Genomic DNA, 16,400 nt, shown 5'->3' on the forward strand with positions numbered 1-16,400 from the left:
GAGAATGGCCAGAACCAACCTTTTCAATAAAACCTTATTTTATTTTATTTTTTCACTCGCTGGATAGACCAGTCATTATCTGGGGTCTATGTGTGACATAAATGCAAAGCAACGTTCTTTTGGGAGTGGAGATTTTTCATTCTATTTTTTCCAATGTTTGTCCCTTATTTCATAACACATTCATGTGGCCATGGCCAGAACTTTCATATTATTAGTCTTTCTGGAATATGTTTGCGTACTCTTACAGAATGACTAGTTTTTACTTTTGTCCTTTAGGGTTTCTACACACTAGTCAACTTTAGTGGAGAGGACAATGTGTGTTTGACGTTGCAATAATGTTGGACCCTAAATAAACATTGTCACAGAGTGCATTTTACAAGTGAAACTGTGCATCATCTGGAGTTTACATAAAGTCATAAAATATCTACCATCAGTTAAAGTCTGAACAGGTGCCAATCATTCCTCATTCCTACCTTTTTGGTGAAATCCATTGCTCTGAGGATGGAAAGGTTCAGTGTTTCCAATGAGGCCAGAACTCCTTCATAGTCTCCCATGTGCTTGGCAAAGTAGTCTGTTTTTCACAAAAACACATTTACACAGCATTTAGAGGAACAAACCACTTTGCATGGGCAAAGTTAAAGAATTAATTGTTTTAGTTTCATTAAAAAGTTAGTTTCATGTGTGTCACTTTGCGGTTTACTTACCACACAGTTCCTTCGTGTCTACATTACTATCACAGCAAGCAGTAGGAAGGTGAGGAAATGAGAAGAAAGGAAAGAAAAGGATAAAGAGCAGGGTCAGAAACAAAGGATAGGTTTTTAGCATGCAGTCTTACACAGATCCACAGAAAAAAAAAGTCAGAGTTTGGCAGGAAGAGGAGCAATCCAACAATACTCTGACGGGAGTCAGAGTAATACAGTCATAATTCAGCTCAATGGGTTGAAACTAATTTCGCAGCAAAGGCTTGCTGCTGTAAACAAGACTTTCTCTGACTGACTGAAGGGAGGAGGATGATATAGACTATAAAAACGAGGAGGGTATGTAAATGATCCTGGGTAAGAATTGATGTCATAGTCCTCCATATCTCTGGCTTAATTTACGCCGCTCCTAGCTCAAATAATTTTGTATTTATCACTCATGCCCTATATAAAATGTACAACTGAAAGAGCTGCAAACCCGCAAATTAGCAAAAATCCCATGGAGCACGAAATGCAATTTCAACATTTCTTAAGAAGGTTTCTTAATAGCAGAGGAGAATCAAACTTGGCTTTTTAAAAGGGAAGTAAATTGTTACAAGGTTTCTGTAAAGGGACTTTTCCAGTGCTTAACGGGGGCTAATTCAATTCAATTCAATTCAATTCAAAAATACTTTATTAATCCCAAAGGGAAATTAAATGCTTACAGAGCACCAGTTCTTTCTGTTTCCACCACGACAAAAAACAAACGGTGCTAACCCAGAACCAGTTCACTGCTGGACTAGAAAGAACAGCTTTTACAGCAATTGGGGGAGGACTCATGGGGAACAGCAGCCATTCAAAACAATGTAAGCAAAATGTTTAAAACTCAGAACTTTAGTTTCATTTTTGATCTGTCAATCAAAAAAATATATCTTCTCCATCTCCCCATCTTCCTGCAGTTTATTCTGAAATCACCCATTGCAGACTCTATGTAGATTATTGGGCTGCTTACGCACTGTGGGTCTTTTTATATCAAAGTTCGTTTAACTCACTTCTTACAGCTGCTGCTGATGATGTGAAATCAGCTGATTAGGATTGTGATGCATACACAAGCACACCTGGTTGTTTGAAACAGTGTTAATAAACTAAGGTGGTGATATTAGGGTATCTGCTTGCAGGGATACAGGGATAAATATCATGTGTGTAGTTGAAACGTCTCCATCCACTCGAATCCTTAATAAATATAAAGAATAAAATGGGGGGACAAGACGTTCATAATGACGTGGCTCGACTTGGCTCCCAGGTGTTGGAAAAGCAAATTGGCTATTTCAGACGTCCGAGTTCGGCTACCCACTAAACATTTGTTTGCATTTACCATAACTTCTTCAAAGCATCCTGTGCTTGTGGCTTGGTCCAAGTCCAGATAGATTTTACCTTTTGGATCTGCATGAATGTTGGGTGTGTGCCCTCCTGATGCATATTTTAACAAACACTAACATTGCAATGAAATCTGTTTCTGTTGGATTTAACAGCCTTCTGCTCACCGGTGGAAGCTGAATATTGGTTTGAACCTTCAACCAAAATGTTGGCATCACTCTCTGTTATTCCTGACTAATTAGGTTTCACACTTTTCACACAGTTTAAACATGCCATCTTTTATTAATCTGAGTTCTCACCAATGTGGCAATGTAAAGAGTGTCCTTTTTGCCATATAGTTAAACAATTAGATATTGTTATGGCAATTTTCTTTTAATTATTGTGATGAAATGTTGAAATGTTATTGTACACCCCTAAAATTATATCTAAAATGAAGCCCAAAATTAAGTAATCTTTTAAAGTTTATGTTAATATTTTTGCATTACCCAGCCAGCATCCCGACTTGAATCTAATGGAGAATCTATGATGGGAGCTAAAGATTAGGGTTATGACAAGGAGGGCTTCCAAAATTAAAAAGCTCATCACCAAGAATAATTGCACAAAATACCTTTGGAAACATGCAAAAAGCTTGTTAGTAACAATATTAAGCGAAGGATGTAAATAATGTTCGGTGCGCCATTTTTATTAAAATCTAATTCATACAGAACATTTTTTTCCACCAAGAAATTTGATTTTGCGGTGTCTGTCCTATTTGCTATCAGAACCAAACTACTGGGTTAAAAGGAAACAATTTTAATTCTGAATATGCCATGGTTGAAATTATTTGGGGCTTACATATTCTAAACATAAGTACTGGTTCTGTTCCGCACGTGAAAGCAACCTCCTGTATTTCCATTTCCTGTATTTCCATTTCTTCCAAGGAAAACATCCAAGTCCAAACAAAAACCAAAATGACTTCAGACAGGAATGGCTTTACCAGAGTCCAGACATAAGTCCAACAGAAACCCTTTGCAACAACCTGAGGACAGCTGTGATCAAGTTATAATCTATTAAAAAGGTAAATAGAAATATTCAGAATGTGGCATACTCACTCCAACCAAAAACTAAAAGTTAAAATTTAATCAACAAAAAAATCACTTAAGACTATGCAAGCATAGGTTATTTGAGCTTTCTTTTACATTTTCCCCCTCAGCAGATTTGATTTTCAGTTAAATTGTGGGAGATGTAGAGCACAAGGAGGTGAAAGTTTGTAATGGAGTCAATTCCTTAAGTATCACAAACCTAAAATTTTAACAGAGGATTGCAAACTTTTGAGTGCCATTTTTTAATCTTGTGATGCTGTATAATTGAAGTTGAATTGAATAACCAGAAAAATAAACCACACAAAAAATGAATACCACAAATTAAAAACTGAAACGAGATTGAAAATATCTCTTAAACATAAAGCTGGGTTTAATTTGGATTTATCTTTCTGGCATTTTTGTATCAGTTACTAAATGTTATTGAGTTTTTTCAAACAAATACATAAGTAATTCTGGTGGGAAATCTTTGGGATAAAAGTGTATCCCAAAGTAATGAGGTTATAAAAGGCTAAACTTAGAAATATTTAGGCCTAAAGTAAGTAAGGAATAAATAGCACACCTCAAAACCAGTCATGTTTGAACCTTACAATCTGGACAGTCAGATTTCCAGAAATGTTTCAAACTATTTACAATTTTTCAAGCAATCAGTCAAGTTCTAATATTGTGCTGAAATAGAAAGAACAAAAAAAAGGTGAAGAAAACTAAATGCTTCAGGACTTACAGTTAATGCATTCACCGGCATTTACAAAGTAACTTTTTTGGCCCAAAGCTAATTTACCTGAGATTTCTTATACTCATGCATCAAATATTTCATCATGTGCAAGAAACTAAAGGCAGACCAACATATTTGAAATGAAGATCAGAGGGCAGAAAGGACTAAAGGCAGGAACGAGTGACACATGGAGAGGAGGATGAGGAGGACAAGCAGTGCGTGGTGTCGGGCAGAGTGACAACAGAACGAAAACTTGAAAAGGCTGACAGAAACAGAGACAGCAAGCTCAGAGAATAGATTGAAAAGGTGATCAAGTTGAAGGGAGGTGGGAGGAAAACAGAGCATCGCTCATTCTCTGCCTGCTTTGTCCTGCTTCTCCATCCATCAACTTCCTGCTTCAAGCAGGAAATACTTAAATCCTCAATTCTGCTTCCACTCAGCTCAATCAATAAACTCATCTGTAGCTACATGATGCTACTTTTGAACTTCTCTGCCTGTATCCACTGTGGCAAGGAGGTTTATAAAGTGAGACTGTCCCCAAGAGGCAAGATGACCAACATCCATAGGTGATGGCAGCAATCACATGGTCCACTTACTGCACTGATTTAAAGACAGATAAAAACTGTCAGAAGGCCAAGCCTGGAGGAAGATTTATAAACTGGACCAGCTTCAACTCTCCAACAATGCTAACAGGTCAGCTTTTGTTCTGCTTGGTTTCATTTTATTCAAAACTCTGCAGGATCCTGAGCTTATTCAAATTAATTATCTGGCTTCTGATCATTCAGATCTCACTGTGTCAGCACACCACTCCTGACTGCAGGATGGATGAGCTGATTATAAAGGGTCAATGAACTGATTTAATGAGAGTCAATTCAATCAAAAAATGTACAAGGGAGGTTAATGTTTTGGACGATGTAATGACGATGGCCAAACAGAGAGAAATAGAAAAGAAAGGCGAAGAGAAAACTGGATAGCTGACATTTTTACTAATCAACATGCCACAGCTTTACAAAACATATAAAAACCAAAAACTGTAATAAGAATCTGCAATAACTTAACATTATTAAATACAAAAGGGACTTAAAATTTAAACCAATGTGATGTAAATATGAGACAACAGAAGAAAATGTGGGCTTCCTGAAACCTCCAAAATACTGGGGTTGATTGATTTAAAATAATGGAGACATTTCAACTCTTTGATTTCTCCTATATCAGCTCATTAAGGCTGACAAATGTTCATTTCTGTACAGATCACACTGTAGCCTCTCAATCAGGTTGAGATCTGGACCATTGCAATACATTGGTTCTTTGTCAGGCATTATGTTGCAGATTTGGTGCTGTGTTTTTAATCATTGTCTTGTTGATTAACAAATTTGGGCCAAGATTCACAGTCCCATAGAGGACCTCACATCTGACTATGGTATTTTTGGGTTTACGGAGGGAGTTCATGGGGAACTCCATGACTTTAGGATGTCCAAATCAGGAGCCAACCACCACTGTGCTGTACAGTTGAAGTGAGATGTTTGTTACGATATGCCCCATTTTTTATTTTTACAAAACTAGGTACTGTGTGTGTGCCAAAAATAACCCTATTTTGGTGTCATATGATAAGTTTCAACCTTGAAGCAAACTGTCGAAACAGCTGTTTTTATAATAGTGGTCACACTTCCCTCAGCTCAAATATTCCTTTGGACTGAATATGGCAAGATATGAGCTGTACATTTAACAAGCTAATAAAGCTGCCCAGACAAGATGGCTCTTTGATGTAATAATAAAAGTAAGTTTATTTGTAACATTAAAAGAAAATGAGACTTTCAGTATAAATAACGGAAGTTTAGTTTTGGTAGCTCAACGTGTTCAGGTTTCAGGCTTGTAATCCTAAGATTGATGGTGAAAAGTACGGTCGAGCGCTGCTCATTTAGTCATCTACAGGTCCTTCTCAAAATATTAGCATATTGTGATAAAGTTCATTATTTTTCATAATGTAATGATGAAAATCTAACATTCATATATTTTAGATTCATTGCACACTAACTGAAATATTTCAGGTCTTTTATTGTCTTAATACGGATGATTTTGGCATACAGCTCATGAAAACCCAAAATTCCTATCTCACAAAATTAGCATATCATTAAAAGGGTCTCTAAACGAGCTATGAACCTAATCATCTGAATCAACGAGTTAACTCTAAACACCTGCAAAAGATTCCTGAGGCCTTTAAAACTCCCAGCCTGGTTCATCACTCAAAACCCCAATCATGGGTAAGACTGCCGACCTGACTGCTGTCCAGAAGGCCACTATTGACACCCTCAAGCAAGAGGGTAAGACACAGAAAGAAATTTCTGAATGAATAGGATGTTCCCAGAGTGCTGTATCAAGGCACCTCAGTGGGAAGTCTATGGGAAGGAAAAAGTGTGGCAGAAAACGCTGCACAACAAGAAGAGGTGACCGGACCCTGAGGAAGATTGTGGAGAAGGGCCGATTCCAGACCTTGGGGGACCTGCGGAAGCAGTGGACTAAGTCTGGAGTAGAAACATCCAGAGCCACCGTGCACAGACGTGTGCAGGAAATGGGCTACAGGTGCCGCATTCCCCAGGTCAAGCCACTTTTGAACCAGAAACAGCGGCAGAAGCGCCTGACCTGGGCTACAGAGAAGCAGCACTGGACTGTTGCTCAGTGGTCCAAAGTACTTTTTTCGGATGAAAGCAAATTCTGCATGTCATTCGGAAATCAAGGCACCAGAGTCTGGAGGAAGACTGGGGAGAAGGAAATGCCAAAATGCCAGAAGTCCAGTGTCAAGTACCCACAGTCAGTGATGGTCTGGGGTGCCGTGTCAGCTGCTGGTGTTGGTCCATTGTGTTTTATCAAGGGCAGGGTCAATGCAGCTAGCTATCAGGAGATTTTGGAGCACTTCATGCTTCCATCTGCTGAAAAGCTTTATGGAGATGAAGATTTCATTTTTCAGCACGACCTGGCACCTGCTCACAGTGCCAAAACCACTGGTAAATGGTATACTGACCATCGTATCACTGTGCTCAATTGGCCTGTCAACTCTCCTGACCTGAACCCCATAGAGAATCTGTGGGATATTGATAAGACAACGTTGAGACGCTCAAGACCCAACCCTCTGGATGAGCTAAAGGCCGCTATCGAAGCATCCTGGGCCTACATATGACCTCAGCAGTGCCACAGGCTGATTGCCTCCATGCCACGCCGCATTGAAGCAGTCATTTCTGCCAAAGGATTCCCGACCAAGTATTGAGTGCATAACTGTACATGATTATTTGAAGGTTGACGTTTATTGTATTAAAAACACTTTTCTTTTATTGGTCAGATGAAATATGCCAATTTTGTGAGATAGGAATTTTGGGTTTTCATGAGCTGTCTGCCAAAATCATCTGTATTAAGACAATGAAAGACCTGAAATATTTCAGTTAGTGTGCAATGAATCTAAAATATATGAATGTTAAATTTTCATCATGACATTATGGAAAATAATGAACTTTATCACAATATGCTAATATTTTGAGAAGGACCTGTATTTTACTTGTCAATCTACCCTCAAAGATATCTTCCAAGCTTTCACTTTTAGACCACATGTAGCCTGGTTTTAATTTAAATATCTTTAGACATTTCAGATGTCTTTCAAACTAAAAGGATGTCCAGTTATCTACAATGGCTTGAGTTCTCTGCATTTCTGTTACTTTTAGTTTTCTCTCCATCTTTTCACCTCGTTTCATTCTGGACAAGTTCATATAATAAATTTAATGTTAAACGCCTCGAGGCAAAAGGTTCAACCTGAACCAGGATATTGGCTCAGCGCAGAAAAAAGGTTTTTATACATTTTACCCCCCAGATTTTTTACTCACACACATCCCCGGCACACAAACATACAACCAAAATAGCAAACAGAGGCTGCAAAGCAGAAAGACAGCTGTGTGCACATTCCCTTTGGTTTCAAAACTGCTCATAAGTTGTGATCAAAATGTGAAGTCATGGTGCAGTTAGCACAGAAACATGCACACATTTCTAAACGTCCTATATATGGAATAATTTCATGCAGCCACTCAAACATTTCATGCACGCTTCATGCCCCAGTGGCGTGTGTGGGCGCTAACCTGGTGTTATCCGAGTCGATGGTGTGAAACAGCTTCTCCAGCTCCTCCTCATTCAACGTGCCATCAGAGAAGAAAGCCTGGAACTCATCCAGAGACAGTTTTCCATCATCTGCAGGAGAAACAGAAAACAAATCCCTATGAAATCATCCGGAGAAGGAAGATCTTAGTTATAAGTTTTATAACAAAAACAAAATTAGCGACCATATTTAAAACGTAAAGCAGTTAATTCTTAAAAAGTTAGAAAAATATTTATTAAAACTTTAAGACATATTGCTGTAGCTTCAATTTTCTCGAAGATTTCCAACCAGTTAAAAACTGATTTTTCTGATCAATTCATTTTTCTTTAGGTTTTGATGAAAAGTCAAACCAGTGAGATGTCTCCTGTTTTTAGTCTTTGAAAAACCTTAATCCTCTTTGTAAGTGCCAGGGTTCTTCTCTGTTCTGATCAGCAGGAGCAGATGAGCAAGCCTTCTCTTACTGAACTAATAAACATCTCCAAAATCAACCCACCTCTCTCTACTGTTGACTGTAATCCACATAGACTGTAATGTAGTGATGTTTTACCTGCTACATTAGCTTCACTTCGCCCCCATTAATACCTTCTAACCAAATTGTAACCAGTCACATTTAAAACAGTCATGTTTCAGCTTAATTTTTATTTTATACTTTTTAACCTTAATACATCACTATACTTTACTATGATCTTTAAGATCATGCATGCTCACAGTCAGATCGAGCCGCAGTAAAATTGATCCAGGATGCCCTTCTGTCTGCCTTGGTTGTATATTGGTCAACAAAATGGGAGTCATGTTTCAGACCTATAAGAAGAACAGATAACCAGCCTGCGCGGGAACCATTAATATATGTCTGATCCTTTCATGCAACATCAGCTGATAGTAAGCTTGAATTATTTTATTAGGGACTGAGGAGCAATATCAGAGGATAGAGTACCACCAGGCCCAGCAGCACAGGGGACCCTATAGCTTCAACAACTTTTGAAACTTTGTTTCCCCAATCTGATGGTTTTGAGCAACTTTAAGCTTTTTAAACTGTAATTTGTTTCTAAAAGTATGATGTATTTTATCTGAAATATTGGGAATCAAAAGGCTGCTGCATTGACATACAAGTCAAAAGTAAAATGAACTTTTTGTTGAACATGGGGAGACACTGGGTGGATCTGCAAAACAAACCAGAAAAATAAATAAATGAAGAACAAATGAATTCGACCTGATGCGAGAATTTCAGCTAACGAGACCTTTAAGGATGTACTTTGCAGAAGAGTACATCAGTGAATATTTTTAGAGACCTCTTCATTTCAGAAAAAAAAACACAATAAACATTGCCATTATTTACTTTGAATTAGCAAACTAAAGATAAACCTGAAAGAAAATGAAGCACATGTTCTCATAACCGAAGCTCAGAACTTCTGTTAGCATCCTTTAATTGGTGCAAAATGTCTTATGTGCATTATTTTCATTACTGCGTTATTTAATTAATTTAAATTTCAGCCTTTGTCTGTTAAAAATGGTGCATGTTGTGCAGGAATATGCAAAACAGTTTTTTTAGTCGTTTAAATGTACTACCAAATGTTAGCTTAGACTAATTTAGTGCCTTGCAAAAAGGTATTCAGACCCCCATAATGTTTATACATTTTGTCATGTTATAACCAAAGACTTGCATCCATGTTATCTGGCTTCAAGGGTATGGAAAATAATGCATGGTTTTTGATTTTATTAGGAATATGATTTTGATATTTCCACCAACTTTGACAGCTTTTCCATCAATCTCCATCAATGTCAAACAAAAGGATATTTAGGATGACGTGTTGTGGTACTTTTCTGCATCACTATTTAATGCAGGCTAAAAAGCTACATTTCAAATCCCAATAAAAATTTTTGCAAGGCACTGTAGTTCATAATTAGCTACCTATGAATGCTGTAACTGTAATTTCACATGCAGGTGAACTTTCATGTGTCAGTAAGGGCCCCAGTTATGCATATCCAGGGCCTGCACACAAGTTCTTTCCTTGTACAAAAATGTTTTCCTTTCAATTAACTCTCACTTTTTTACATTGCCCCTAAAGCTACTAAGACTATATTCTAGTTTACTACTTTATACATTGAATAAACGGTAGCTTCTGAACTTGTCCAATAGTTAGGAAACAAATTCTAACCATCATTAAACAAGGATGCAGGGAGAATTAGGAAGTAGTTAAAAATGACCAGGGATGCAACACAGGCGACACATTGCTGTACAAAAGGCGCTGCAGCGGTAGAACTATGTGTCACTGAAGGTCATTGGAGAAGGTCAGCTAGTTTGGGAAAACATTAACTTTGCTTCAGGTAGAAACATTACAGCCCTTTTTAAGCAGATTTTATTTTTTGGATAGGAACTGAAAATGGACATTCCTGCAGTAAAGTTTATATTCAGATTACTAATGGTTTTTCAACATTGCAAAGTGTAAATTAATTGGTGTGCCAAAAAACCCCATAAAATCGATAATAAAAAATTAAATAACTGATCAATATATATATATTGATCAGTTATATATACATCATATATGGTATAAGTTGATGTCTACTTTTTAACTGTTTCAATGCAGATATTATGTTTATTTTCCCCCATCTCTTTACCTTCTATACATTTATTTTTCATTGATAGGGATTTATTTAAACTTTTATAGATTTATTATTTATTACGCAGCAATTATAATCAACATTTTTTATTTAACTAAAGAAAAAAATGGATTATAGATTTTCTATTTTTATAAATACTGTGGGTGTATTCCCATTGTAAAGTAAATATGATTGGAAACTTAAGGTTAACAAATACTACTACTACTACAACAAAAACAAATTAATATGTAAAAACACACATTTCAATTTATGCCAAATTCATTGATCAATTGCTGAATAAAAATCTTTAGTTGTATTTATATATCTCAGTATTAATTTGGTCACTCCCAGTCCTCCATACCAGCACAGAGCTTTTGAGTTGAAAATATAAACCACTAAATTAATAGTTTTATTCATTATACCAAAGATTTGGATCCAAACAGCATAAAGTACTTAAAGTTAACTTTCTAAACACCTGTTTTTGCTTTTTGAAATGAAGCATGTCATTGTCTACACCTGTCAGCTATATTGTTGGCCTGTCTGTCTCTCCATGGTGCAAAGCTTGATATCAAATATTAATTCCTCTGCCCTAAGAATGTGTTCATCTTTAAGTGCGGCTGACTGGATGCATTTCTGGGACCGCTGCAGAAAACGGGGAAACCATGAGGCCAACAGGACTGCAGCTGCTCTTCAAGTCTTCCCTCTGATGTCTCTCAATCGAAGTTTTAAAAACTTGTTCCAACAACTGATCTTTTCAGATTTAGTGAGCAACACACCTCCAGTTATCTGCTGTTTATAAACTTGACCCCAAAAATGCAAAGATATAATCAACGCAGAAGAAACATTTGCAATTAACAGTGGACTAGTGCTAGAACCTGATTCCAGGTTAGCTATTACTACAAATCCAGTTTCTAAGAGACTCCTTTCGGTCTTTTGACTGCTTCCTCTTCTGCTTCTGCTTCCCATCTCTCTCAGCATCTTTCCTCATTCCACTCTTTCATCTCATCACAGCAACACAGCAGAAGCTTCCTCTCAGATGCTGTGACATTTTTAATAAGACACTTTTCTTTTAGTGATACTTGGTGTAACCTTTTAAATGACAGAAACGTGTCTTCTGAAATGACACTTCTTGGTTACACAGCATCACTCCCACTGTGAATGTCCAACTGATGTCCACCATGTATTCAGTTCCTGGGCCGTGAAAAAAAACTGGTGTTTAATGCAGCTTTGACCCATTTTTCAGCCCCACTTTCCTCCATCAACACACCACTCACACAAAGCCAACATCATGCTAACCTCATTTTTCAAAGGCATAGCACACTCCTAAATTACATGTCTAACAAAACTGATTCCTGACCCACTTTCATAATTTTCAAGCTCTTTTTGTCATAGCAGCCGTGCACTAATGTAACGTGCAACTACCTTGTTCTCTGTTGGGAGTTTCTCTTTTTTGTATTCTTCTAATAGGACAGCCAGGCTTCAAAGGGCTACTGCTGAGCAACATCCATGGATAATTTCTGCAGCATCCTCTTCTCCAAGTCCCGCTGCTGCAGCCAACTTTCACCCAGCAAACCCCCTATAAATAATGTACAATTCAGATAAGCACTCTTCTCAGTAATCACGCAAGTCACTATCATCAGAGGAGGTGATGCAACAGCATCCTGCCTCCAGTGAAGGAAACTGCAGTTTGTTGAAACTGCCTCTATTTTATTGTCATAAAGGCTCATCAAGGGAAACAGTTTTAATTCAAAAGGAAATGGCAGACTCCCACAAATGTACCATAAAGCACCAGGGATGAGGCAAGATGCAGGACGAGCAAAGCTGGGGGAGTCAAAGATAGTCAAGGCCTTTCATTTGAGCCTGCTGTTTATTTCTCAGCAATTAAAATCACTACATTCTTCTGGTGCTACAATCCATTGTTACCTTGACAATTTCCATCTTATTTGCTTTTTAGAAGTGCAAAAACTATGTTGCTGGCACAAAGGCAGCTGCAAAGATTTCCCAGAGCAACTTATTTCTGGTAGCAGAAGAGTTTAAGATGATGCCTCTGTTACTCCTAAGACAAAGACTTTATCTGGAAATAACAGCAAGAATGCAATACCTACAAAAAAGAGGCAAAGAATAAGGTCTGTAAACAGAGCTGTAACGGCACATGTATTCGTACCAAACTGTCAATGTACAAAAATCACAGTCCAGTGTGTGTGTTGTGTGTCAGTCACAGGTAAACACGACTCACATACAGAAAGGAGCATGTAGACGTGCTTTTAATTGTTCTTGTTAAAAGCCCCTTTAGAAAATCAGTAATTCATAGGTAATCTTTAACACTCCACGCCAAAGCAGTGCAAGACTAGCTAACAGGATGCTAGCTATTGTTTTTGTTTCTACTAGTATGAAAGACTTTTGGGTCGATGGGGATCTACAGTGGCAGTGGAAAGTGAGCGGGCAATGTATAGAAAAGCAAAAGGATGAAAAATTTAGAATGCTTATGGAGTCTAATATTGGCTGGTAAATATGCTACATTGTGTTCATAAGTGCAAACGGATGTTCAAGCAATGTCAACAGTACAGGGGTTGGACAATGAAACTGAAACACCTGGTTTTTGACCACAATAATTTATTAGTATGGAGTAGGGCCTCCTTTTACGGCCAATACAGCGTCAATTCATCTTGGGAATGACATTTACAAGTCCTGCACAGTGGTCAGAGGGATTTTAAGCCATTCTTCTTGCAGGATAGTGGCCAGGTCACTACGTGACACTGGTGGAGAAAAACGTTTCCTGACTCGCTCCTCCAAAACACCCCAAAGTGGCTCAATAATATTTAGATCTGGTGACTGTGCAGGCCATGGGAGATGTTCAACTTCACTTTCATGTTCATCAAACCAATCTTTCACCACTCTTCCTGTGTGTATTGGTGCATTGTCATCCTGATACACGGCACCGCCTTCAGGATACAATGTTTGAACCATTGGATGCACATGGTCCTCAAGAATGGTTCGGTAGTCCTTGGCAGTGACGCGCCCATCTAGCACAAGTATTGGGCCACAGGAATGCCATGATATGGCAGCCCAAACCATCACTGATCCACCCCCGTGCTTCACTCTGGGCATGCAACAGTCTGGGTGGTACGCTTCTTTGGGGCTTCTCCACACCGTAACTCTCCCGGATGTGGGGAAAACAGTAAAGGTGGACTCATCAGAGAACAATACATGTTTCACATTGTCCACAGCCCAAGATTTGCGCTCCTTGCACCATTGAGTGACCAAAGGTTTGGCTACAGCAACCCGGCCGTGTATATTGACCCTGTGGAGCTCCCGACGGACAGTTCTGGTGGAAACAGGAGAGTTGAGGTGCACATTTAATTCTGCCGTGATTTGGGCAGCCGTGGTTTTATGTTTTTGGATACAATCCAGGTTAGCACCCGAACATCCCTTTCAGACAGCTTCCTCTTGCGTCCACAGTTAATCCTGTTGGATGTGGTTCGTCCTTCTTGGTGGTATGCTGACATTACCCTGGATACCGTGGCTCTTGATACATCACAAAGACTTGCTGTCTTGGTCACAGATGCGCCAGCAAGACATGCACCAACAATTTGTCCTCTTTTGAACTCTGGTATGTCACCCATAATGTTGTGTGCATTTCAATATTTTGAGCAAAACTGTGCTCTTACCCTGCTAATTGAACCCTCACACTCTGCTCTTACTGGTGCAATGTGCAATCAATGAAGACTGGCTACAAGGCTGGTCCAATTTAGCCATGAAACCTCTAAAATGACAGGTGTTTCAGTTTCATTGTCCAACCCCTGTAGTTGACCAACAGTAGTTGGCCTGAGTCTGTATAATTGAATAACCAATTCAAAATAATGGCAGTGTGGAGTTCAACTACTGACGTCATTCAGTCAATCAGGTGGCCCTTATTAAGGATGACGCCAGCACATGTTGTACATGCATTTTTCTCCGGAAACCTGACAAAAATAGGTTGTTTACACCAGTAAACGAGCCGCATCTTGGTTCCAGACCAACAAAATCAAAGTTATGGAGTGGCCAGCCCAGTCCCTGGACCTTAATCCGATTGAAAACTTGTGAAGTGACACCAAAAATGCTGTTTCTGAGGCAAAACTAGAAAACTCTGAGAAATTGTGGAATGTGGTCAAATCCTGGGTTGGGATACCTGTTCACAGGTGCTAGAAGTTGGTCAACTCTATGCAACGCAGACATGAAGCAGTTCGCAGAAACAATGGTTATACCAATAAATATTGGTTTACTGATTCACAGGAATTATAAATCCTAAAGATTTTTTAGTTTATACCATAAATATTAGAGTTTGTAATGAAAACTGTAGACACTGCTATGTTGTTGAAGCCCAATGTTCATTTTTCTTCATTTTCTGTAATGTTATTACAAGATTTATACATTTTTCTTCATGGTTTGGTTTAGAATGTAATGTGCAGTTTTCCCAATGAAGGGAAATAAAAACTATTCGAGGACTGTGAGCTATGGAAGCAAATCGTTACCATATTTCAAATGAAAAAGCATTTTCCGAAATGCTTTTTCATTTTAAGAATGTGGCTGCATTGTTTGACCCATAAATGAAATTAGTAATCAAACATCCTATTTGCATTTTAATTTTCTTCTTCAAGACTGCTCATTCTTTCACTTAATTAAATTGAAAAAGACATTTGAGATTTATTTTTCAAAATGTACCCCAGCAAATAGATACCAAGATTCAATTTGAAATGTAAAATTTGAAAATGAAAACGCATTTTCCGAAATGCTTTTTCATTTTAAGAATGTGGCTGCATTGTTTGACCCATAAATGAAATTAGTAATCAAACATCCTATTTGCATTTTAATTTTCTTCTTCAAGACTGCTCATTCTTTCACTTAATTAAATTGAAAAAGACATTTGAGATTTATTTTTCAAAATGTACCCCAGCAAATAGATACCAAGATTCAATTTGAAATGTAAAATTTGAAAATGAAAACGCATTTTCCGAAATGCTTTTTAATTTTAAGAATGTGGCTGCATTGTTTGACTCATAAATGAAATTAGTAATCAATTATCCTATTTGCATTTTCTTCTTCACGACTGCACATTTTATGCCATAATCAAAATGAAAACAAAGCAGACATTGCTTTTTCATTTTCGTGGTCTGCCCGCAAAGTACTGCCCAGAACTCGAAAATGAAAAAGCATTCCGAGCGGTGGGCGCAGCAGAGTGACGTCAGCAGCCGCTCTTCCTCAGCTCCCTGCTGACCAAGCTACCCAGCTTGTTCGGTATGGGGCGCTGTGCACCTCTGCATTGGCTGTGGCAGTTCCACCACAGCCTGCCACCGAAGCTGCCACTGGAACTGCCACAGCCTGCTGCAGGGTGGCAGGGGATTCCGCGAGGATGCCAGAAGGTGCCAGACCGGCCGTAAAAGCTTGCCAATGCAGTTGCCGCTGTTTTTATGGAAGCTGATGCTGATTATTGGCAAAAGGGATGTCATTGTTGTTATAGCCTGTTACCTTTAAATAATGATTTCATTATTGATTATTATTTAATAAACAGCTTTAGACCCATAACATAAGGTGATATAAGGTATTTACTTGACAAGGAAAATAAATAGCACTATGTGTATGTGTGACGTGTTGAAAGGATGATGAAGATTTATTGCACAAACAGCCGGTTTATTATAGAGCACGAGCGGCTATTCTGAATTGTCACTCACAGAAAATTATAAAAAAATGCTTAAAAACACGCTGGATGTCCCAGGCCATGAGGCTGCCACGAGAATGCCACAGCCTGCCACCGGAACTGCCAGTTCTGCCACTGCCACAAA

General features: G+C 38.4%; 1 protein-coding gene across 3 annotated transcripts in view; it reads right to left on the reverse strand.

Annotated features, from left to right (window-relative positions):
* necab2 (N-terminal EF-hand calcium binding protein 2) overlaps nt 1-16,400 on the reverse strand; it is a 231,945-nt gene that overhangs the window by 174,288 nt on the left and 41,257 nt on the right. For all 3 annotated transcript variants that reach the window (XM_047345707.1, XM_047345691.1, XM_047345697.1), the window contains exons 3-5: nt 7,967-8,075; nt 705-730; nt 474-571 (exon numbers count right to left, since the gene is read on the reverse strand). In XM_047345707.1, the coding sequence (XP_047201663.1) occupies nt 474-571; nt 705-730; nt 7,967-8,075 (233 nt within the window). The remainder of the gene's footprint in view (nt 1-473; nt 572-704; nt 731-7,966; nt 8,076-16,400) is intronic.

The sequence above is a fragment of the Girardinichthys multiradiatus genome, chromosome 2, assembly GCF_021462225.1.
Source record: "Girardinichthys multiradiatus isolate DD_20200921_A chromosome 2, DD_fGirMul_XY1, whole genome shotgun sequence".
Taxonomy (NCBI): domain Eukaryota; kingdom Metazoa; phylum Chordata; class Actinopteri; order Cyprinodontiformes; family Goodeidae; genus Girardinichthys; species Girardinichthys multiradiatus.